Genomic DNA, 25919 nt, shown 5'->3' with positions numbered 1-25919 from the left:
AGTTGGAAAGGATTATTTTTGCTTCTGTTTTCAGAAAGAGTTTGTATAGAACTGGTATTTTCTTTTTAAAGTATCTGTTTCATTATTGAAGCCAACTGGTCCTCAAGTGGTGTGTGTATGTGTGTGTGTGTGCGCACACAAGTTTTTAACTACAAGTTTTAACTCCCTTCCTAGAAAGAGTTATTTCAGTTATCTATTTCTTCTTGAATAAGCTTTGCTAGTTTGAGGCTTTGAAGGAGTTTTTCAATTTTGTTTGTTTTCAAATTTATGCAGATAAGTTATTGCAATTTACCTTGAAAGTACATCAAGGATTTAAGATGGATTGGTGGATGGATTGAAGGGTAAACAGATATATGATAAAGTAAATATAGCAAAATGATAACTGTAGAATCTAAGTGATGGGCATATGGTTTGTTCACTGTAAACTTCTTTCAACTACTAGGCAGCAGCAATCGGCAGCAATGCAGGTGAACCTGTCCCTATCTATATGTGTCCTTGTGTGCTTGTGAGGGAAGGATATACTGAATTCTTAATTGCTTGTTAGATGAACTACTCAGTCTTTGGATATGTAGATGGCTGCTCACAGCCACTGTATGCCCATTCTACACTTGCCATCAGAACTCTGCTGTCTCCAATCTCACAACGTATGGGGAGAGCATGCATCATGTGTGCAGATGTTCCAGCTGTAATTTCCAGTGGGTGACTGTCAGAAGTAAGATTGAAATTCAGCTTCTCATGCCCCTACAGAAGGTTGAGCGCTAATCAGCTTTTATGCAGTGATAGTAGGAGAATGGAAGTCAGCACACACATCTTACTTATTTCATGAGTGAATGCATTGTCAATTTTGTTCATGTAACATTTGTATGAGATAAATTATGATAGGATCCTCATTTTACAATGGAGAAAACTGAAGCTCACCCAGAATACACATCTTACAAGTGCCAGATTCAGGAGTTGAACAACATCATAGTAACTAACATTGGGGGTGGGGAGTGTCCATTGGACATCAGATATAGTTCTAGGTGTTTTAGATGTACTGATGTTCTCAAGTAGCCAAGAAACAGGTGCTCATGTGATCACAAATAGGCTACTCTAATATAGCTGGGGGAACTAAAAGAAAGAGAAGTTGTCCTACCTGACTGTCTGCTACCTGGCTGTTCAGAGTTCACCCAGCTAGTGAAGGTGGGTATAGGATTTATAGTCCTGCCATTTAGCTACAGAGAACAACTCCTGAGGGTGCAGCCCTGCCTTTCCACAAGCCAATTGCAAAGCCCAGTCCCCTCTCTAGTGTGGCAGGATGCCACCTAGTACTTAATTAGGTCAGCAAGTTCCACAATGATCCCCAACTGCAACCAGCCATGTGGATTACTGCCTCTTTGGTTCAAAGGGCACAGGTCATTTATAGACATCTAAATGGTTAAGAGAAACAGTGCCACAGTTCTGGGAGGGATATTGGATTTTGAAGAGGTAGAGAGGAGTTTGTTTTGTTTGGCCGCTGCTTTTTTTTGAGCACTTCTACAGGACTTGACAAGTGCATGGACAGGAAAGTCTGGCTCTTGCTGTGGCTAAATGAATTATGGTGTCTGTGCAGGGACATCTCACAATGGCCTTGATGTAGTCTGAAGTTAAAGTAGTTAGACTCACATTGATGGCAAATATCAGTACACAGCTAGAACTTTCTTTTAAAAATCTTTTTGAGATGAGGTTTTTCCTATGTTGTTCAGGCTGGTCTTGAACTCATGAGCTTAAGTGATCTTCCTGCCTCAGTATCTCAAATGACAGAACTACAGGCAGTGGCAACCTTATCCATCTAGAGCCTTCTATATATGCCGAGGACTGGGCTGGGTATTCTTGCTGCACCACATTTTATTTAATCCTCACAGCTGGTAATCCAGCAAGACTAAACAGCACAATCCTTATTTGCCAGATGGGAAATAACAGAACTTGTTTCAAATAACACAGCTAAAACTGTCTTAGCCAATATGATTTACACAAAGTCCTATATTCATTCTCCTTCAACAGGTGTCTGATCTCTCAAAGGGAAGTATACTGGGAGAAAGGCAATAAAATCTTGACTAGAGCTAATAATAACAGCACTGGAGAAAAACAACTTGGAAGATTGGCAAGGTTTAGGAAAAACTGTCCATTACCATTGAGCTAAGCTCTGAGTTTATACATGGAGGGCTGGATCTGAAATCAGAGGCTTAAACTGGGTGCTGTTGGTGCATGCTTCTAATCCTAGCTACTCAGGAGGCTAAGATCTGAGGATCCTGGTTCAAAGTCAGCCTACACACACACACACACATAAATCTGTGCAACTCTTTATCTCCAGGTAACTTAGCAAAAAAGCCAGACATTAGAGGTGTGGTTTAAGTGGGAGAGGGTCAGCCTTGAGGAAAGATGTTAAGGGAGAATATAAGGCTTTGAGTTCAAACCCCAGTTCTGGAACATACATACCATCCCTGCCCCCCCCCCCCCGCAAAATCAGGATCTTCAAAGCAAATTTGCTTTCAGTTTGTAGTTAGAATAGGAAGCCCAGGGACATTTTTAGAAATTATATGTTTGGCTTGGCCTGAAAGGAAAAATGCTGCTTAGGCATAATAAAAAAAGTAAAAAATTCCCAGAGTGGGGAGTATAGTGCGGAGACCATGGCACCTGGTGCAAATGTATGAGGCCACCTCAGGCCCTGCTAGCAGACATGGGCAAAAGAGGAAGAGCCTTTGCAGAATAGAGGGACTGGCATGCATGATGTCCCTCTATCCATCCAGGGAGAGGGTTGCTACAGTACAATGTCCTGTCCTCAAAGCCCCTTCCAGGCCAGAGTTTCCAAGAAGATGCTTTCTGTATCAAGAGAGGTAGAAGGAATGAGCAGGTTCATCCAGCAGAACAAACAAAAAGACCTCCATCCTTCAGTGCAGGCAAGAGCCAGAGCAAACAGCAAACATGCTAAACTGGTTTTTTTTTTAAACCATGGTTTAGGAAGGGAGGGGAACAAGAGGGAAATGCAGTGTTCTTAACCTACAGTGTCCAGGTCCCTGAGTGCTCTCTGGGTGTCTGTATGCCTGCGGCAGTTCAGCAATCTTCTCGACAGAAAGGCAGACTTCCAGGTGCATATTTCCCTAGTTGGCCTGGAACAATAATCATACCAATTGGGTAGCCTGGCTAGGGACAGTCTCGCACCTGGCCATTCGGAGCTCTCTAACTTATCAGAATTTTGCTTTGCAGGAATTTCCTGGGGACAAATGGAAACCAATAACAGGAAATAGAAAGACTAGCCAGTCGGGGAGGTAAGTGACCATTCAGGGAGTTGGGGTGAGTCTGGTGCTTCTGGGTCTTCTATAGAAATTGCTAAGGTTTTAGGTGTGATTTGTTTCCTTTGAGGAAACTGGTCTGGTGTCCATACCAGGGACTTATGCCAATAGGATATCTAGCCCGTATCTCAGACTGCTGGTATAGACCTTGTTGATTGTAAGAACATTTTAGATCTTGTATAGCAACCCTCTATGAGGGTGGGTAGAGAAAGAGTGGGCGCACCAGCCCCCTACCATCCTTCAGTGGCTTTTCCTTATCTGCCACATTGGGCAGTTTTGTGGGACAGTGTGATGGACACTCCGAGGCCTGAGGCAGCAATGCCCATGCAAGCCCCAAGGATTTATGGGATCAGACTGTTAAAACAGAAATGAAGAGGAATCAACTGTGCCATTTACACAGTGGTCCTGGGGCATTTACAGCAGGCACAGTGGTAAGAGGGACATCCCTCTGTAGGAACTGTCCCCAGAGTTGTTGGAGGTGCCTGCTTCTTGGCAACAGTTCTTCCCAAAGGGCTTATGGAAAACAAGGTCTGTTCATTAAAAGTCTAGGGGTAAAACCAGGCGCTGGTACCTCATACTTGTAATCCTAGCTACTCAGGAGGCTGAGATCTGAGGATCACAATTCAGAGCCAGACCCACAGAAAAAGCCCGAAAGCGTAGGTATGATTCAAGTGGTAGAGTTCTACCCTTGAGTGTAAAAGCTAAGGGATAGTACCCAGACCCTGAGTCCAAGCCCTACTTCTGGCATACACACAGAAAGTAAATTCTTGAAAACAAAATCTGACTTTGAAAACCCTCAGTAAATGTTTCATGTGATCCTGAAGAAGTGGAGCATCAGCACTCATAACAGTAAAGAGGAAAGGTGACTAGTTTAGCATTGGGCCAGGAAGCTAGATTGAAATATGAGAGCAATTAAAGATCACTGAGCAGCAGTAGGCACTGAGTTACACTGAGATAGGAGCAAGAATTTCCCACGTGCTATTCTACAGTATGATGACTACAGATAGCATTAATGAGCTGTGCTATAGATTTCCAAAAGAGGTTTTTGGAAAGTTATACCACAAAGAAATGATGAATGTTTGACGAGGTAGATATATTTAACCTGATTTAAATATTTCATAATGTGAATGCCTATTAGTTTGCACAACTTTTGTTTTCCTGCATCGGTTAAAAAAAAAACATTATCGTTTCTATAACAAAGATCACTGATCAGGTAAGTGAGTTGATCAATGTGACCTTTTAGGCAATCTGGCAGCATCTGTAGCCTGGATGTTGTAAGGGGAACCCAACTGGCAGTGAGCCAGGCATGAAAGAGTGTGGCCTGGATTAGGGAGGTGGAGTGGTAGGTACAGAAGAGAGAAATATATATATGGGATGCTTCTGGAGAAAAAAAGTTTGTCTATTATGAAAACAATATTACAAGAAATTAAAAACCAGAAGAAAAAAGTAGTCTGATTTCTACCACCTTCCCATCCTTATTGTTTTCATTTCTCTGCTGGCTTTATCTATACGTATGGAGATTATTTCTGGCATGGTTATAATAACTATGTAGATGTATTTTTATGCATCTGATTCTTCCTTTCAGGGGCATTACTTGATGAATGTTTTTTTCATGCTGCTGTGCAATTTTTCTCAATAGTTACAATTTTTAATGGCCATCTAATATTTCACCAGCTTAATGTGCTCTAATTTGCTTACTAATTTCTAAATTGTTGGGTAATTAGTTTGTTTCCTATTTCTTGCTATTAAGAAGTAATGCTGCAGAACATTTTGAGTAACTATAGCCTTTTTTCTCATTTTGATGATCTCATTAAAAACAATTATCTGGAGTTGGGAGCATTCTTATGGTTCTTTATGGATTTCACCACTCTTTTCCCCAGGAGGTGTTTTACTTGGCCATCAGCACTATAGCAGAATACCACTTTCTGCAAGTATTCTCTTCATTGATAATGTTCTTTTTCTAATGCAGTGGGTGTCAATGGTACCTATTATTGTTGTAACTTGCTTACTTTGATCATTTGACTTTGAACATTTTTTTCATCTGTTGGAATTGCATCGCATGTGAATTATCTGTTTACATTGTTTGCTAAAAAATAAATGACACTTTTTGAGAAAGTAGAGAAAGCTTCGTGAGTAGAGCATAGGAACAAAGGAGATACACTACTGAGGCCTAGTAACTTGCAAAAAGTTATCCACATACATGGGGCACGTACTCAAGGATGCTGGTTTGGTGGAGAAGTTAGAATTGGAATATGTTCTAGTTGAGATGAAAGAAGTACACAAGTATATTCTTTGGAGGATGCTTGTCAAACACTCAGCTTGGGAGTAGGATAATGAAAATGAGGCAGGAAAGAAAACTGAAAGGTCAAGCAGCTGAAGTAGAGGGAGAAATCTGCTGGTGTATTGCCATTATGGAAGATGATGACTGTTAATGGCTTTGACAGTTTGCAATCACAAGTGACCTTCAAGGAAGCAAATTTAGTAAAGTAGTGGGCATCGAAGGCCAATGGCATGATGGTCCTGTAAGGATGAGGCATTAAGAAGAAATGAAAATAGCTTTGCACATCATAAACTCACCTAATTTGAATGTATAATTCAAAGACTTTTAGTAAATTTACAATGATGTACAGTCATTACCATGATCCACCTTTAGAAACACATCATCCTAAAAAGATTCCTCATGCTTATTTGCAATCACTTGCCATTCAGTCTCAAGCAACCACTAATCTGTCTTTATAGATCTGCCTTTGCCACACATTTCATATAAATGAAATCATACAAAATGTGGGTTCTTGTGTCTGACTTTTTTCACTTAGCAGTTCATCCATGCACTATCATGTTTCTATATTTCATTTCTCTTTATTGCTTAGTAATATTCTGTAGTATGAATAGACCACGATCCATCCATCCGTCTGTCCATCCATAGACATTTGGCTTGTTTCCAACTTTGATTATGTACATTACTGTTCAAAACTTTTGGGTACAAGTTTTAGGGTTGATATGTTTTCAGTTCTTTTATTAGGTACTCAGAGTGCAATATTTGGGCCATATGATAACTTTATGCTTAACTTTTTGAAGAATTATTTTGCTTAAAAATGTTTCTACAGCATTTTACATTTCCACCAGCCATGTGGGAAGGATCAAGTTTCACTTCACTAATTTTAATATTATTATGTTTTCCTGTGTGATTAAAAAACTGTTTAAAAAGAAAAACATGTTTAAAAGATATATATATATATATATATATATATATATGAGAGAGATAGAAATAGAGAGAAATAGATGGATAGATAGATAGATGGATAGATAGATAGATAGATGGATAGATGGATAGTTGAATTGTCAGTTGTGGCGTTTGAACTCAGGGCCTGGAGGCTGTCCCTGAGCTCTTCAGCTCAAGGCTAGTGGCTCTACCACTTTGAGCGACAGCTCCACTTCCAATTTTTGAGTGTTTAATTGGAGATAAAAGTCTCATGGGGACTTTTTTTTCATGGCTGGCTTTGAATCACAATCCTCAGATTTCAGCTTCCTGAGTAGCTAGGATTACAGGCATGAGCCACCGGCGCCAGCCTAAAAGATATTTAAATATTTAGAATGTCTTAAAAGAAGTTGGCTGAGGGAAATGAGATAAATTGAGGACAACTAGGTTTAATTTAGTGATTTTCAACATGTGGTTCCAGACCCAGCAACCTCACTACCACCCAAGAACTTGTTAGAAATGAAAAAAAAATCTATTGCCCCACTTAGATCTGCTGACTTGGAAAGTGGGGTAAAGGCCCACATAGTGCCTATGTGTTATCAAGCCTTGCAGGCAATTCTGATCCAAGCTACATGTGAGAATCTCTGGTTTAAGTGAAGGTTTGGGCAAAATCTCTTTTTCTGGATGATGTTTACAAACAGAGAGATCATTAGAAAAGCTGTTGATGTGGAAGATGAAAGATGCAGATCACAATCAGAGATCCCAGGCAGTAAAGGAAGGACTAGAGAAAGTCTGGGCGTGTGTGTGTGTGTGTGTGTGTGTGTGTGTGTGTGTGTGTGTGTGTGTGTGTGTGTGTGTGTGTGTGTGTGTGTGTGTTGCTGGTACTGGAGCTTGAACTCAAGGCCTGGGCCACTGTCCCTTAGGTTTTTCATTCAAAGCTGGCATTCTACCACTTCAGCCACACCTCTACTTTCAGCTTTTTGGAGGTTAATTGGAGATGAGTCTCAAGGAGTTTGAACAATGATCTTTACATCTCAGTTTCCTGAGAAGCTAGGATTGCAAGCATGAGCCACCAGCCACATATCTTTGAAGAACTGATATTTTTGTGAGGAAAAATTCTGATGGAGTTTCCTCTCACTTTTTCTCACTACCACACACAGGCATTTTTCACATTTATTATGTCATTTCTGTCACAACAGGAATGATGAGTGTAGGTGGGAAAAATCAAATGTATAATCTTGAGCTATTCTCTCTGCCTAGAAACCTACAATGAATTGATAATTCCAAGTAATTCCACTCCTGGTTATTCTTTCTGCTCTTACATGGTTTGCATACAGAGAATGCAAACTCATTTTGGTATTAGCAGGAGGGGAAGATGGTGAGTAGATCAAGTAGGAGGAAGATTTGCGTCAGCACATACATTTAAAAGCTAAAATATATTATTTTCTGGATTATATCTTTTGGTTTTCTCTACCTACGATTGCCTGCTGTGATTCTTTCCATTTTCCTATTTTATGCAGAACTTTAGAAGGCGTGTGATTTTTTTTATATACTTAGCCACTATTAATCCTCATAAGTTAGTGAGCTTAAGTCTTGTTTTTCCCCTTTGTTGAGGAGGAAGCTGAAACGAAGAAAAGGTATCATTATAGTATTAGCAGCAAGAACACAGTAGCTAACACTTACAGAGTGTTTATTATGTGTGAGACACAGTTATATGTGTTTTTTGGTGCTAGTATATTAAGGCTTGAACACAAACCCTCATGCTCTTGCATAGCTTTTTTGCTCAAGGCTGGCACTTTTTGAGCAACACCTCCACTTTCAGCTTCTTAGTGGTTAGTTAAAGATAAGAGTCTCGCACACTTTTCTGCCTGGGCTAGCTTTGAACTTAGGTCCTCATATCTCAACCCTCTGAGTAGCTGGGATTACAGGTGTGAGCTACCCTGCCCAGCAAGTTATATACATTTTACATGAAATGTGTTATTACTTATGATCCCATGAGGTAATTATTTATTGATCTAGTTTCACAGATGAGAAAATTGACTCACAGAGAGATTAAAACTGCTTTCTCATGGTCAAGCAGAAATCTGATGACAGAGCCACTCCTTCTGGGTTTATATAGCAAGTAGGTGACCAAACCAGAACTCCACCCTTCTTTTTTTTCAATTCTCAGCCTAGAGCTCTCTTTTGCTCTAGTTCCACCACCTCCTGGGTAGGGTGTGGAATATTCAGGACATGGTTCTTACCGACTGAGTAGAAGCAAAAGACTTCAGAGATGAATCTAATTTCATTACAAAGAAGATATTTCAAGAAATCTTCAAGAGTAATGCAACCTTTGGAAATAAGGAGGATTATTTAAACTATTTTTGCATTTTTAATTTAATTTTATGTTTTAATTAGCATACACTAGTAAGACAATAGGATTTCATTGTGATCATTCCATACATACATACCATGTATTTTGAACAAGTTGACCTTCTTCTTTACATTCCCAATCTATCCTTCCTCTTTTTTCTTTTTTTCCCATTTTATTTTAATTTATCATGCATTTTAGTATATGTATCATAATTTTTAGTATATCTCTTTTTCTCCAATTATGATTACTTTTTATTGTTATAAAGGTGATATACAGAGGGGTTATAGTGATGTAAGTCAGGTAATGAGTACATTTCTTTTCAGACAATGTCACTTCTTCCCTTGCTCTAATATATCTCTTGGCATAACAATTTTAGTGGCAGCTCAAGGTGTTACAATGGACAGTCATTTCTCACACAATGAAGTTACATTCACCAATGGAAGTAACCTAAGACACAGTGTTTAGTGGGTCTTGTTATTTCACACACACACACACATACACTTATACACACATCTGTGTGTGCAATGTACCTTGATTCTTTTACCTCCATAAATTAGTGTGGCATTGGGCACACAAAACTTATTCAAGGGCAATTACAAAAGTCTAATGGGAGAAACCAAGACATAAGTGAATGGATGTCTTACACTGTTTCAAGTTGGGAAGAGTGAATATACTAATGATGTAGATATCAATTGTTAAGACTAGATCACCATGGGATATGCAATAAAACTTGTCATATTCATAGTGAAATTTATGTGGAAGAAGTGGAGTGGAACCCCAAAAGTAATGGTGGTGGAACTCACCTGCTCAGATTGTGTGTGTGTGTGTGTGTGTGTGTGTGTGTGTGTGTGTGTGTGTGTGTGTGTATGCACCAGTACTGGGCTTGAACTTAGGCCCTTGCATTCTCACTTTGTGCTCAAGGCTGGTATCCCACCACTTGAGCCACAGCTCCACAGCTGGCTTTTTTTTTTTTTTTTTGCCAGGGGCTGGCTTTACACCTCGATCCTCAGATCTCAACCTCTTGAGTAACTAAGATTACAGGATTGACCCATTGGAAGCCAGTTAACCCTCTGAGATTTAAAAGTTTGTCCTGATGCGACAGTTATCAAAGGCACACGATAGTGGATTAAACATGTCACAAACAGTGGGCTACGAAGGTTGCTCAGTGGTAGAGTGCTTGCCTTGCATCCATGAGGCCCTGGGTTCAATTCCTCAGCACCACATAAGCAGAAAAAGCTGGAAGTGGCGCTGTGGCTCAAGTGGTAGAGCGCTAGCCTTGAGCTGAACAGCTGAGGGACAGTGTCCACGCCCAGAGTTCAGGCTCCATGACTGACAAAAAAAATTTTTTTAATTAAAATAAAATAAAATCAAAGAGGAAATAAAGACGGAGACTCTAGGAGCAGGTTCAACTTATTTTAAGAATATAAAGCATATTGGAAGCAATCCTGAGCCGAGAAAACAATAACTCTTTCTTTAATAAATTTGAGAAATGTAAGACAATCAAGTAAAGCACAATTAATGTACATAGTACATACCTTACTTAGAGCCACAGTACCTCCTATCCAGAAAGTCTACCAGTGGTTTCAGATCCTGCTGTGGATGCAAGATACACTTGAAAATCATCAGAGATGAGATGGATGGGTTCAAATATATAAAAAATGGTGGGGGGAATTGTTCAACAAAATCTAATAAAATGCTAAGCAGCAGAATAGGGAAATGTCTAGGATCAACATCATTGCTCACAACTATCTGTCCAAGAAGTAGAAAAGGCAAATATAGATATTGTAGGTCCATTTGAAGATTTGGCTTTGTAAGTGGTTAGGGAAAATAAACAGGCAATTGACTTTACACATGAGGAAATCAAAGCAGACAAACCATTCATCCCATGGAAAAGTACAACCTCTCTGGCAGTTAAAGAATTACAAACAAAAGGCAACTTCAAAGTAGCACAAGCTTCTTATTAAACTCCCAACAATTAACAGAAATGATCAGTAGAGATGATAAAAAAGCCTTCTTTGGCAAGGCTGTGGGCAAACTACATGCTTCTGGAAATAGTATAAATGAGTTCCGTTTTCCTAGAGAGCAGTCTGGAAATCTGTGACAAGCGTTACAAAACCTAGCATTCTCGGATCCACTATTCCCTTAAGTAAATGCATTGAAAAGAAAAAAATAATTTCTTTACAAGTGTATCAGCCCATACCAGCATATTATTACATCTTGGTGAATAAAAATAGAATAGCTATTAACAGGGATAGGTATAGGAATGTTGGATGGGGCACTAACCTAGTACCTATACTGATATTAACTCCCAGACAACCAAATCCCAAACGACTGAATCTGAGAGTAGAAATAGACAAAGAAAATTTAGGAAGGAGTCTGGTACAATGTAAATAGCTGGACTTGAATGCACATGGTGTTCCTTGGGTATGTGCCAAGATGCAGGAATTTGTAATAAAAAGAAAATCTGAAGAAGAGGCAGCCCACATTGGTTTGATTTAGACCTGGGAAGTTAGAGATCAAAGGAGCTGGAAAATCCCTGTACCAAGGACAGACTGTTACTCACCAGATGTGCTCCATCTCACTGCTCATTAGAACTGAGTTTGCTAAAATTGTCCAACGAGCAGCAGTTCTTCAAGCTAAATCCTTGAGGATGTTGACATTGCTGAAAAGAACCTTACTAGACCTGTGTGAATCTTCACACAGGTCTCTACCACCCTGAAACAGTACCCCACAACTACCTACCTCCTCTCACCCCACATATACCAAAACATAGTTTATAATATGGGCAAAGCCATCACTTTCTTAAAATGTTTCCATCTCTCTCCATTTCCATCATCAGCACTAGTTGCAAATTGTGCGCATTTCAGTGCCAGTTTTTGACCAAGATACACATTTTTTTCTATCAAGAGAATTGGATTTATAGCTGCCTTGACCACAAGTAGAGGTAAACATCTTCAGCTTAGGACAGTGCCCATCAGCGCGTCAAACAAGGACTTCTCTGATCTTTTCAAAGGCATCAGCATCTTGGGGACTGTAGAAGGCACAGGGCAAGTACTACTATAAGCCTTATGTTGTTTTTAGGCCAATTGTTCCTTACTGGAAGTTCTGTGAACCCAGGGACAGAGACAGATGTCAGCAAAGCTCTCTGGGTCCTTTTCCCCTCCTTGTGTAGCCTCCTTCGGTCTCACTTCCTGGATCTCACAAATATTTCCTTCTGCAAGAACCTGGGAGTGGTTGTTTCTCTTGGAGCAGTCTTATCTTTTGACTTCTGAGGGAAGGGAAAAGCAAGAGAGTCCAGCCCTGTGAGCTATTGCTACTAAGAGCCTGGAATGCCAAGCTATTGTGGTGAGTTTAAAAATAAAATTTCCGAACAAGAAAACTTCAAAAGGGCTGAGGAAGAGGCAAAGAAGAGATTTTTCAGTCCTTGCAATTATTGGTCTTCATTTTCAATTAGGCCCAAAGAGGGGAAAAGCTCACCAAAAGGAGAAGCAAAAGCAGCCCATGCAAACAGGAAAAGAGCCCAAGCCTTGGCAGGCAGTTTGCCTTTTGCTTTTTTTTGTGCTGATACTGGTGCTTGAACTCAGAGCCTGGGCATAGTCCCTTGACTTTTTCACTCAAGACTGGCACTCTACTACTTGAGTCACAGCTCCACTTCAGGCTTTTTAGTGATCAATCTGAGATATGATTCTTAAAGAACTGGGCTGGCTTTGAACCACAATCTGCAGAGCTCAGCCTCCTGTGTAGCTAGGATTATAGACATGAGCCACCAGAGCCCAGCTTTGCTTTTGTTTTTGAGATATAATTTGTTTGCTGCCATCAAGAAAGCCTTTTCCTCTTATTTAGATTTCATCCTCCCTTTCCCTTTTCTTCAAGGAGGAACTAAAATCTTCCTGGATACCTGGGGAAAAAATATTGTACAAGTAGCATTTGCTACATCTTGGGAGTCCTTGCTTCAGTAGCATTGACCCTCTGAGGGAGCAAATTCCAATCTAGACACTCTAGTTTCTCACTTGCTAGGTGAATGTTTGCTCTTTCTCAGCCTTTGGCTTCTCATCTGTAACATGGTGATAATGGTACCTACCTACTTCAATAGGTTACATGGGGATTAATTGAAATGCATGCATGTATGTGCCTAACATGTAGGAAAAAGGAAGACTGTATCTTTCCCTCCATGAAGTCCCTTGTCTTCCACCCAGGTTAAGAATATTTACACAGTCCTAAAATAGAGTTATCTATGTATTTAGGATGTCTGGGTCTTTGATAGTAGAACCTCTGGAGGCCATAGTCTTGCTTTTAGCTTAACATACACATCAGTGGAAGCCTGTTGGGCCAATGCCTGGTTGCCATCTTGTTCAATGATAGTAACTAAACTTCCAACCCTTTTCGTATCCCCAGTCTAACACAAGAAAGGGAGTAAAGCAGAGAAAAAAATCACATAATGTCAGAATGACTTGGGTTGGAATCCCAGTAGAAATTTAAAATCTGATTCAATAACTGAAAAGATGCATGACCTTGACCAAGAATAGTTAGCTTCTGCCTGTAACCCCAGGTACTTGGAAGGTAGAGACAGGGAGGCTCACAGTCCAAGAACATCCCAGGCAGTAAGTTAGAGAGATCTTTATCTCAACCAATGTGCTGGATGTAGTCCATGCTGATAATCTCAGATACAGGAAACATTTAGGTAGGAGGATCCTTTGTGAGGCTATCCCCTAGGCAAAACCATCACAAGATCCTATGTGACAAATAAAACAAAAAGGTGGGGGGCTGGGAAGGTGGGTCAGTGGTAGAGTGCTTGCCTTGCATGCATGAGGCCCTGGGTTTGATTCCTCAGCATCACATAAGCAAAAAGAAAAAAGCCAGAAATGGTGCCATGGCTCAAGTGGTAGAGTGCTAGCCTTGAGCTGAAGAGCTGAGGGACAGCGCCCACGCCCAGAGTTCAGGACCCACGCCTGGATTCCCCCCCCCCAAAAAAAAGGTGGGGTGTGGCTCAAGTGTGTGCCAGCCTAGCAAGTGCAAGGAGCTGAGTTCAAATCCTAGTACTGTCAAAAAAGAAAGATTCATGACCTTAAACAAGTTACTTTCACTTCTCAGTTTCAGTAAAATGCCAGGTTTACAAAGCTGCCATAAAGATTCACTATGTAAAAAGTACCTATGTTGATTACATGGAAAGACGAATGATAGTATACTAACAAACGAGAGTACTATATTTATTTTTAAATGAATTTGCTTATTTGATGCTGACATATGATTGTGTAGAGTACAACATTCATAACTGTATGTTTCAGCCCTACTACCTCTCCACTGAAGCTTTTGCTGTCTTCTCTTTATGTTACCAGCTCAGCCTATACTACTAGTGATAAAGATCAATATAATCCTAGGTATTTGAAGCAGGGGAAGAATAGAGAGTTTGAGAGCAGCCAAAGGTTTTTGTTGGTTTGGTTTTGTTTATTTTTTGTTTTCTGAGATAGGCTCTCATTATGTAATCCAGGCTGGTCTTGCAGTCCTCCTACCACTACCTCCTGAATGCCAGGATTACAGGTGTACACAACCATCCCCAGGTAGTGGACTATCTTTTGTCCCGTGTATTTATCTTTCTGCTTGGGAGACTGCCTTATTTGCTGTAACAATGAGATAGATTTTAGGAATTGGCAGGTTAGTGCATCCTCACACACACTCTCTCTCTCTGTCTCTGCTACTCTTCCTGGCAATTCTCACAACTTTATTTTTTCCTATGAATTAGAATAATGTTCCCAAATGCAATCTGTTGACAATTTTATTGAGTTTTCATTAAGTTTATAGATTATTTTAGGTACAGTTGACGTCTTTACAATAGTGAATTATCCTTGCTAGGAAAGTGTATGTCATTTCATTTATGTACATCTTGTTTTATGTCCCTCAATAGGATTTAAAATTTTTCTACATATAAAACCTGTATATTTCTTATTTAAACTTATTGATAAGCATCTTATCTTTTTTACTTTCTGTAGTAAACAAGATCTTTCCCTCCATTATATTTTCTGCTTATTGCTTGGACAGGAAGGTTGTTGGTTTCTATGTACTAATATTATACTGAAACCTTGTTGTATTTTTCTATTGTTAGCCTTCAGAGATATCTAAATACACAAACAGAATATTCTCCAATATTTGCATATTTATCACATCAAGTTCAATATCTAGAATTTTGAAGCAGTATTCAGCACTATGAAGAAAGTAGAAACTTGTGTCCTGTTCCCAGTGTCCACTGGTTTACCATTAAGTATGTTGCAAGCATTGGTGGCTTATGCCTGAGACTGAGATCTGAGGATTGTGGCTAGAAGCTAGCTCAGGCAGGAAAGTCCATGAGAGTCTTATCTTCAGTTAACCAACAAAAAGCTGCAAGTGGAGCTGTAGCTCAAGTAGTAAAGCTCCAATCTTGAGTGCAAAAGCTTAGGGACAGTGCCCAGGTCCTGAATTAAAGCCCCAGTACTGGCAAAAAAAATTATAAAAACAGTCCTGTGTTCATTGTGGCTGTTGATGATAATTAAAGCCCTGGAATTTCCTGTCACTTGGCAGGACTTAGCATGGTGTTTGTTGTACACAGGCTGTAGCAGAGAACTAGATCCATCCCTTGGATGCTTAACTCTTTATATTCAAAAACTGAGGAGATATCGTCTAGCTTTGGTGACTTTTTATTAGGCAGAAATTTGACATTTTATGCATGTGCAAAAACTTACATTTTTCCCTTGGAATCTTTGTTTCATTACTTATAACATTTTTTGGGGGGGGTCAGTCGTGGGGCTTGAACTCTGGGCCTGTCCTTCAGCTCTTCAGCTCAAGGCAAGTGCTCTACCACTTGAGCCACGGTGCCTCTTCTGGTTTTCTGGTGGTTTATTGGAAATAAGAATCTCATGGAAGCCAGGCACTGGTGGCTCACACCTGTAATCCTAGCTACTCAGAAGGCTGAGATCTGAGGATCTCAGTTCAAAGCCAGCCCAGGCAGGAAGATCCGTGAGACTCATATCTCCAATAAACCACTAGAAAACTGGAAGTGGCGCTGTGGCTCAAGCGGTAGAGCACTCACCTTGAGCTGAAGAGCACAGGGATAGTGCCCAGGCCCAGAGTTTGAGCCCCACGACCAAAAAAAAAAACAAGAATCTCATGGACTTTCTTGCCCGGGCAGGCTTTGAACCATGATCCTCAGATCTCAGCCTCCTGAGTAGCTAGGATTACAGGTGTGAGCCACTGGCACTTGGCACTTATAATCTTATTTTTGTCTCACAATCTTCTTTTCCATTTTCTGAAAAATTTGTCTTATGTTATGCTTGTGTGCATATATGTATATATAACATATATGTAGTATATTAAAATTATATACACACATCCTTAAGTCTTGGTTTTGAATGAATTTTTGGTAGAGCTCCAAACAATACCAATCTGTGATTATCTCCACAAAATTTATTAAATAGTACTTCTTTTTTGTTTTTGAAGACTGTGCATATGATGCTTTTATACTATGAGTTGTTTCTTAAGAAAAATGTATGGAGATGAACATCAGGAAGCTGGACCTTGAAGTGTCAGAGGGTGAGGCCAAGGGGAGGAGGAGATGAATGAAGAAAGGAAGATCAGGCAGATGCAGTCATAGTATTCAGTGTACATATGTGAAAAGGGAACTAGAAAAATTGAAGCTGGGTCAGGTTAGGAGAGATAGGGGAAAATGATGGAAGGGGTGACATTAATCAAGAATGTTGAATTGGAACCCCTTTGTACAACTACTTGAAGATAATCAAAAAAGAAAGAGTCATGAAGCTTAGGTAGAAAAGTATTAAAATGTGCTAGTTCTGGGTGGTAGAGTGGAACATGGTTATTTATTATGGAAATTTCTGTGCACTTTTAAATATTGGAAAATGTTCATAATTAAAAAGAAGACAAATGAAAACAACAGATAAGGCAGAATAACCAGGCTTTGTAAACCTTAGAACACAGAAAATGCAGTCTGGATGCTATTAACAGACTGGGATGGACATGTCAGACTTTGCAGCCAGGCAGGTAAAATTAAAATACTAGTTCTACCCCTTATGCCCCCAGGTAAGTCCTTTAACCTGTGTGGGTCTCAGTTTTCTCAGCTGTAAAATCAAGACAGTAATAAGTGCTTTCTAGGATTATCATGAGGATTAAATACTTTGAGCTATGGAAAGCATTTAAAGTGAAACCTGGTACTTAATGTATGCAAGTGTTAGCAGTCATTATTATTGTTTCCTTAGTGGTAGGATCGTTACATTTGCTACACATAATGCAATGTTTGGTGGCCATTTTAGATTTTACATAAATGATGTTACATGCAAAGCATGGGCCTGCTTGGCTTGCTCAACCCTCATCTACTTTTTTTCAGAGAAATGGCTCATTCTAAGGGAAGCCTTTCGTGGACGAACACCTTCCATCCCTGCCTTGAGAACCCAGCACTGGACTTCTCAAGCCACCGAGCAGTTTCTTCCCTTGACCTTCTAGGAGACTTCAAACATTCCTTGAAGACAGCAGAAGAAACTTCTGTGTATGAGGAGGACAGCCATCTGGCCTCCATGCCCCGCCCACTGCGTAGCCGGGCCTTCTCTGAAAGTCACATCAGCTTGGAGCCCCAAGGTGTCCGGGTTTGGGGTCAGCATCGCAAGGAGCCCTTTCCGAAAGCTGATGAGACTCAGCCAGATCCTCTAGGAGCCAGGAAGAAACCTTTTCCTCCTCCTCGCCCTCCTCCTCCCAACTGGGAGAAGTACAGGCTCTTCCGGGCAGCCCAGCAACAGAAGCAACAGAAGCAGCAGCAGATGCAGATGCAACTACAGCAGCAAGAAGAGGAGGAGGAGGAAGAGGAAGAAGAAGGAGGAAGAGAGGCGGGAGAAGAGGAGGAGGAGCTGCCTCCCCAGTATTTCAGTTCAGAAACCACTGGCTTGTGTGCTGTCAATCGCGAAGAAGCCCTGGAACAGCCAAAATCCTTGCGGCTTGGCGACCTGGAGACCTCAAGACGGGGTTCCCAAAGCTTCCCAGAGTCAGAGTCCTATGCTCCTCATTCCAGCAATCTCCTGCCTCCAGTAAGGGGCCACTCAGGATCTCAACCTGAGCAGGCCCACCCTCCTTGCTATTATGGCGCTGGTGGACTATGGAAGGCATCAGAGAAAGAAGCCATGGATTCCCCTAAGTAAGTGTTTGTGAAAGATATTGGATCCATGCTAGGTGCTGGTGGCTCACTCCTGTAATCTTAGTTACTCAGAAGGCTGAGATCTAAGGATCAAAATTAGAAGTTAGCACAGACAGGAAAGTCCTGTGAGATTCTTAGTTCCAGTGCACCACCAGAAAACCGGAAGTGGCACTCTGGCTCAAAATGGTAGAGTACTACCCTTCAGCAAAAGAGCTCAGAGAATGCCCAGGCCCAGAGTTCAAGCCCCATGACAAAAGAAGATATTTGGATTCCTGAAGAGGAAGGCATTTTGATCTTGGGCTGCTCAGTTAAACTGCTTCCAGCCTCAGTTTCTGTACCTAGAAAATGACCATGGTGCTACCAGCTCCACAGGGTGACTGACTATTAGGATATATAAAAACAGCCATATGTTTGTTGGGCATCAGTGGCCCACAGCTATAATTCTAGCTACTCAGGAGGCTGAGATTTAAGGATTGTGTTTCCAAATAGCCCAGGCAGGAAAGTCCTTGAGACTCTTATCTCCAATTAATCACCAACTCAGCCAGAACTGGAGCTATAGTTCAAGTGGTAGAGTGCCAGCCTTGAGCGGAAAAAGCTGGAGGACAGTGCTCAGGACTTGAGTTCAAGCCCTAACTGTGCATGCCTATGCAAGCGTGCGCTCTCTCTCTCTCTCTCTCTCTCTCTCACACACACACACACACACACACACACACACACCTTGCTACTGTATCTTTTAAAAAAATTATTTAAACGTGATTACAGAGGGGTTACTGTTATGTAAGTCAGGGTAATGAGTACATTTCTTTTTGAACAATGTTACCTCTTCCCTCATTTTCTCCTCCTTTTTTCCCTCCTGACCCTAGTCCCCCACAAGTTGTATAGTTCCTTTTCAACTTAGTGTCTAGTGAGTATCACTGCTGCATTTCTTCACCCTCTGTCCCACCATTTCTGTGCTTCCCCTTACCCTCCCCAAATCAGATAAACTATATCTTTTATTGACAGTCAACTTTTTTGCTTGGTTCAGTGGTTTTCTAGTCTGAGGTGCCAGATCCCAACATGGCTTCTCCTCAAGTTGTGGATGTAGCTGGCAAGCATTCTTACTGTGTCTAGGAGATATTTTCTGAAATGTAACTATGATTGTTATGTATCATAGCCAGGAGGAGAACTGACCTACACATAGCACACATTTAACTAACATTTCAGAAGGCAGAGGGATAATTGGATGAGTATTTATTAAAGATTTACTATGTGCCGGACACTGTTAAGCTCTTTAGATCCATTATTTCATTAAATCATCCCAACAGACCTATTGGCCATTATTATCCCCATTTGACAGATGTGATAACTAAAGCTAAGCACAGCAAGGGACCAGCTAGCTCAGTATTATACAGCAAATATTCAAAGGCAAATCTATTTGACTATAAAAACCCTGCTTGTTTTGCCTTCTTTGGCAGCCTCTTTCCAAGAGATTTTTTTTTCTGGGAGGCCACCTTTTCAGGGTGCCTCTTTTTTTAGTGCCAGTACTGGAGCTTGAACTCAGGGCCTGGGCACTGTCCCTTAGCTTTTTGCCCAAGGCTAGTACTCTACCACTTGAGCCACAACTAAATTTCCAGCTTTCTGGTGGCTAATTGGAGATGAGTCTCATAAGCTTGCCTGCCTGGACTGGCTTTGAACTGCGATCCTCAGATCTTAGCCTCCTGAACAGCTAGGACTATAGGCATTAGCCACCAATGCCTAGCATCTGGGAACCTATCTGTGTCTCCTTTATGTGCCTCCATTCACCTGGGTACCTTGTTCACAATGAAGATAATTTCTGTTACTACAGATCTTGTAACTTGCTTTAGAGATATTTTTAAAGACTGGGATGACAGAAGAAACATTTGCCTGCAGCTCTGGCTTCTGACTGCAAAATCAACTGTAGGAGAAGGATGAAATGAAGTATGGCTCAAGTGATAGAGTACTTGCCTAGTAAGGATGAGACATTGAGTTCAAACTCTAGTATCCAGAAAAGAAAGAATAGAATAGAGAGGAAAAGAAAAGAAAAATTCAATCACAGACGCTTCTATGCATGGTGGGGATTTAAGAAATAGCATCATTTCTGACACAAGCTAGGTTGTTTTCAGCTAAGAATTCTTCTAAACACTTTCATGGACTGATCAACCCTGATTTACAATGGTTCATGTTCCAGGTTATTGTTGTTTTCTTTTGAGTTTGGCTGTAGTATAATACAGAAACCATATGTTGGGCACCAGTGGCTCACACCTATAATCCTAGCTACTCAGGAGGCTCAGATCTAAGGATTGTGTTTCCAAGCTAGCCCAGGGAGGAAAGTCTCGGAAGAGACATCTTATCTCTAATTAATCACCAGAACAGCTAGAAGTAGAGCATTCATTGGAAATTGTACCTTAACTTTAGGTTTTGATCTTGTCTTAGACTAGTAAGATGCAATGCAATACTCTTTCATGGTGCTGGGTAGCAGCTCTCAGCCCCATGAGTATGAAGTGGAAGTATTTCCACAATGTGCTGTGCTGCTAGTTGCCATGCATGGCAAATTATGTGGTATATTACATGCATCTGAATTTAGGATTTTTTTTGCAATCCTGGGGTTTGAACTCCATACCTAGGTGCTATCCTTGGGCATTTTTACTCAAAGCTAGTGCACTACGACTTGAACTACTGCTCCACTTCCGGCAATCATCAAATCTCAGCCTCCTTAGTAACTAGGATTATGGGTATGAGCCACCAGTGCCCAGAAACTTAGGATCTTATCAACTCAGTGATAGTTTTTTTTAGGAGTGAACCCCAATCTGAGCTAAGGAGCATTATATCGATCAATTCATTCCTCATAACAAATGGATGAAATTTTTACAAGTAGTCTCCTCCATTTTTATATGAGAATAGTGAGGCCTAGGAGATAATCATGACTTTCTCACAAGATCACAGATAACCAGAAGCTGGGAAGTCTAGTTTACTGTCCCTGCAGCGTTATTTCTGGATGTCTTTTGTAGGCCATAGAACACAAGGTCCTAACCAGAAGGAAACTTTTTTTTGCAAGGAACAGTAGTTCTAGGGGAAAATAGATGAGCAGTCTTTTGAATCTAACATGCAAAGACATCTAAATTTCAGTCAAGTTAAACTAAAGTATCTCTCTATAACCCATGTACTATTCAGTTAAAAGTTCTGGAATATAGTAAAGGGAAATTTCATAGAATTATCAAATGTTGGTGAAATCTGATAACTGTCCATAAAGTGAGCTAGGCCAATACTACTTTCAGAGCTCTGTGGAAGGACTCTGATTATATTGTCATACTTCTATAAATCCCTTTCCTTTTCTGGAAAGAAGCCCTAAAACATGGTGCCTCATATGCTCCAATAGAATATAATGCAGGGCCATCTCTGCTGAAGGACTGAGTTTCTAATGGGGATATCATTATTTATTCTGTACAATTTATCACTCAATGATCATACATACCCTAAATGCTTTTCTTGTAAATAGAAATTTCCTAAGTTCAAGTCTTCATAGTCCCTCCAGAATATTCCTTCTCTGCTACCACAGATAGCATGTTAAGTTGCCACTCAGGAGGCTGAGGTCTAAGGATCATGGTTCCAACTCAGCCCAGGCAGGAAAGTTTGTGAGACTCATCTCTAATTAACTACAAAAAAAAGCTCAGAGTGGAGTGGCAGCTCAAATGAAGAGCACCAACCTTGAGTGAAAAAAGCTAAGGAAGAGTTAAAGTCCCTGAGTTCAAGCCCCAGTAATGGCATGTGTGCACATACACAATTTCAGTTTTCCCTTTGTCAGTACTACATAATACATGCATTGTAGAATCAAGTTGCCCAGGTGGAAATCAGAAGTCTTCAGTGTAATGATTTTCCCTCTTGGAACCTTATTTTTTCTCATTTATGAAATGGCTATGATAAACACTTGATTATACATCTATATAGGTGCTCATCATGGTGTACCTGTGTGGTATCTGCATTAGGTCACTTTCTGGGGCATGGTAAAGCACTGTGTGAATGTTTGCTAATTTTGTACCTCTATCAGTGTTCTAAGCTTGAAACCCTACATGTAAAATGAATTTACTTAGGATGAAGAATATTGGCATGCCCAAGTGTCTTTTGTGTGATGAATTAGGTGACAGCATGGCATGAATCAGTAAATAGCTACAGAACCATTTAACCATTATTTTTGACCTTTATCTAAGAGCTGAAAATAGCTGCAAAAATGACTAATGAGCTTCTCCTACTTTCCATTTCAGACAGCTCGAGGTTAGCAAAGGGGTAGTGACGGAAAGAGAATGTAAGGGGGGGGCAGTACCCACTCCCTTTCATAAACTCTGGCTGGAGTTATTTACCACACCGTCATTGAAACTTGACTTTGTAACATTTCTATTTTACTTTCTTTCTTCTATCAGGCCTGAAGCTTCAATGGCAGAAGAAACCAAATCCAAGCCAGCATGTTACCAGAATTTCTTCTTTCCTGGAGAGAAATTCTCTTGCACAGGCTGGAGCCCTGAGAAGCAGCACCTTGGCTCCACTGGCTTCAATGAACCCAAGACAACAAGGTCTGCTGCTACGTTTGTCAAACTCCTGAGTGTCATTGGTTTCATTGTTCCCCCATTTCAGTCTACATCCATGCAGGAGGCTGGGGCCATTAAAAATATGCCAGAAGTGGAGAGATGCCATCTCTTCTCAGATAGAGTTGCTGCCCTATACTAGGTAATATTAGAAGTGCTCATGAGAGATGTGATGGGCTGTGCTCAGTCCCTGGCAGGGGTGCCCACCCCAGCCTATCACAAGGTGACCACTGCTGAGGGCATGGGTGATCTCTTTGCTGTGGTTGATCTGCAGTGGGAGAAACAACAGTGATTTGAAACAACAGTGGCATCAGGAAAGAAGAAAAGTTGAGAAGATCCAGAGAATGCCACAGAGTGCCTTTGTAAGCAAGCACCTTAGATAGAACCAGGGCAGGTGGTGGTTTGGAGTAGAAGTAAGACCAATAGAGAAGGTCTCTGACACTTCTGAACTACTTATGCAGCCTCTCCTCAGGGTAGCCATGAACCAAGGGGAATCATATATGACCAAAAGCCTAGACATATTGGGGACTGCCAGATCTGATTTTGAATAGGTTCAGATCAAATTATCTCGAGAAGTACCCCTAGCTGCTGAAGTCAGGAGCATAGAAATAGCCTTCTATGCTCTTCAAGTTTGCCTTTTCTTGCCTTTTAGATAGCCTTCACGTGGCCTATATATGTTTCAGCAGCACCTCCTGGTCCATTCCTTTACAACTATTTGATAAAGCAGGGTCACATACAGAAGGGGAAATTAAGGAAGTAGAAAGGTCAGTAGTCTCTCAACAGAAGTGCTCAACTGGACATTTGTTTGTTTCTGCAGACAAGACTTTCAGCACTTCTCGCCTCCTCTAGGAGCCCCTGGGATCCCAACCTCTTATTCTGCTTATTACAATATTTCTGTAGCCAAGGCAGAGCTGCTGAACAAGTTAAAAGACCAACCTGAAATGGCAGAGATAGGCCTGGGAGAGGAGGAAGTTGACCATGAACTGGCTCAAAAAAAGGTAAAGTTTTGCAATGTCCTAGATATTTTTAATTTAAACCTAACTGAATCTGGAGAGTGATCAGCTCCTCTACACCCTCTAGAACATCTGCTAGTCTTATATTTAATATGGAGATTAAATAGACTGTCTTTAATCATTTGGATATGATCAAAATCAGAATGGTAGTAGTATTCAAAGTAGTAATTTCTCTGATTCTTAGAAAAACAACCTGAGGAGGGAGAGACAGAGAGAGAGAGAGAGACAGAGAGAGAGAGACAGAGAGAGCCAGAGAGAGAGAGACAGAGAGAGCTGGAGATCAAACTAAGAGCCTTGCACATGTTCTACTACCAAGCCTACCTGCCTTCTTTGCTTCCTTCCTTCCTTCTGCCTTCCTGCCTTCCTGCATGCCTGCCTGCCTGCCTGCCTGCCTGCCTTCCTGCCTTCCTTTCTTTCTTCCTTCATTTTTTTCTTATTTGCTTACTATTTCTTATTCTCTTTTTACCTTATTACTTACTATTTTCTGGGGTTCAAGCCCTGGGCCTTTGACACATGAAAGATGGCTGAGATATACTTCCAGCCCTACAAGGCAGATACTACTATCCTTCCTTTTTTTTTTTTTTAACAAGTTGTAGGTACTAATTTTTCCAGTGGCTCCATACTAAATGATAGCTCCAGCCTTGAAGTCAAGACTGAAATTCTGTTTTACCATATTATCTCTCAGCATTCTGCTAGACTTATAAGTTACTGTACAAGCACATCCTTTTTTGCTACTGAGCTCTAGCCAATGGAAAGAGTGTTGATTTTTATTCTCTATGGAACTTTCTGCAGAAAGAACAGACTGACTACACTGAAAATAAGGAGAAAATATAGGCTAGTAGACATTATTTACAATGATGTTCAATTATCTTTTACAAATACAAAATAAGTAAATGGCAATGTTGTTGGTATTATTGTTGTGCTGAAGCCTTCCTTTCTTCCTCTAAGTACCAGTAGCCTAGTTTTGTAATCAAGTTCCTGGAATCACTTTGCCTACCCCTGTGCACATACCCATTTTATCTTGTAAGCAAGTTGAGTTGTCATGGTAACCTCCAAGGCCCAAATTACCATTTTGTGGACATGTCAACTAAATGCCAAATTGCTCTCTGTTCATATTTCTTTTCTAAGGATGGGGCTGTAGGAAACCATCAGGCCATTTGCAAAAACCCTTCCTCCAATTCTCATCTGAAGCAAAATGTCAGGGAAAGAATTGGAAGCATATTGTGTTAGTATTGAAGTCTTTATTGATCCAAATGTACTTCCTTGGATCCCATATCCCTTGAGCACCTCAGGGCTGCCCCTTGCTTCCTCAAGGTCTGGCCTCTCAAGGGACAAACCTAACAGAAATCTGGTTGCAAGAAGGGAAAGATAAATGGGACTATCAAAGAAAGATGGACAGAGTGATTTGATATAACTATGGGTGGGTCAGGACAATTTGTGTGACAGAAAGAAAAAGGAGGAAGGTCACCAATGTGCAGTATCCCAGAAAAAAAAGTCAGCCCTGGATGAATCTGTGATGACTCCACAACTCTATTGACAGTGTCTTCTCCAGGGCAGAGGGTCAGGTTGTAGAGCTCAGATGCTGAGAAACAAAGAGCTCTCTCTATGTCCATCCTTCCATCCATCCCCAGAGCATAGGCTAGGTAAATGGCTGATATTCCAGGTGAGTTGTCCTTTGATCCAGGTGTTTAGTTTGGGATGGGAAAGCTGAAGGTAGTAAAGTAACTGGAAATCTCTGGACACCTAATTCTATTTCCTCATTCATGTCACTGATCCCCAGTGGGCTTTGGGATTTCTCTTAAATTCAAACATATTACACTTCAGATTATAATCATGACAATCTTCTATCATCTTCGAATAGTTCTAAAATGTATCAACAGGCCCTGGAACCCAGAGAAAACTCTTAGTTCTGAATACCTTGCATATCTTAAAATAAACTTCTAGAGAGGAACACATTTCTAGAAAACTCCAACTCTGGGCTGGGAAGGTAGCCCAGTGGTAGAGCGTTTGCCTTGCATGCATGAGGCCATGGGTTCAATTCCTCAGCACCACATAAGCAAAAAGAAAAAAGCCAGAAGTGGCGCTATGGCTCAAGTGATAGAGCGCTAGCCTTGAGCTGAAGAGCGGAGGGACAGGCCCAGGCCCAGAGTTCAGGCCCCATGACTGGACCCCAAAAATAAATAAATAAATAAATAAAATTTATTATCTGCATAAAGTTGCAGAGCTTCTGCAGGGCAAATGACATAGCTAGCAAGATCAATAGAAAGCCCACAGATTGGGAGAAGATCTTTACTAGCCAT

At 40.8% G+C, this 25919-nt stretch overlaps 1 protein-coding gene across 1 annotated transcript in view; it reads left to right on the top strand.

Moving 5' to 3' along the window:
• Shroom4 (shroom family member 4) overlaps nt 1–25919 on the top strand; it is a 158543-nt gene that overhangs the window by 124387 nt on the left and 8237 nt on the right. Inside the window, exons 9-12 of the mRNA XM_013032354.1 lie at nt 3226–3287; nt 17232–18029; nt 22445–22594; nt 23424–23604. Of these exons, the coding sequence (XP_012887808.1) occupies nt 3226–3287; nt 17232–18029; nt 22445–22594; nt 23424–23604 (1191 nt within the window). The remainder of the gene's footprint in view (nt 1–3225; nt 3288–17231; nt 18030–22444; nt 22595–23423; nt 23605–25919) is intronic.

The sequence above is a fragment of the Dipodomys ordii genome, unplaced genomic scaffold (genome assembly GCF_000151885.1).
Source record: "Dipodomys ordii isolate 6190 unplaced genomic scaffold, Dord_2.0 Scaffold154, whole genome shotgun sequence".
Classification (NCBI taxonomy): domain Eukaryota; kingdom Metazoa; phylum Chordata; class Mammalia; order Rodentia; family Heteromyidae; genus Dipodomys; species Dipodomys ordii.
Note: the sequence above shows the minus strand (reverse complement) of the source record. Positions and strands in the feature narration are given on the sequence as shown.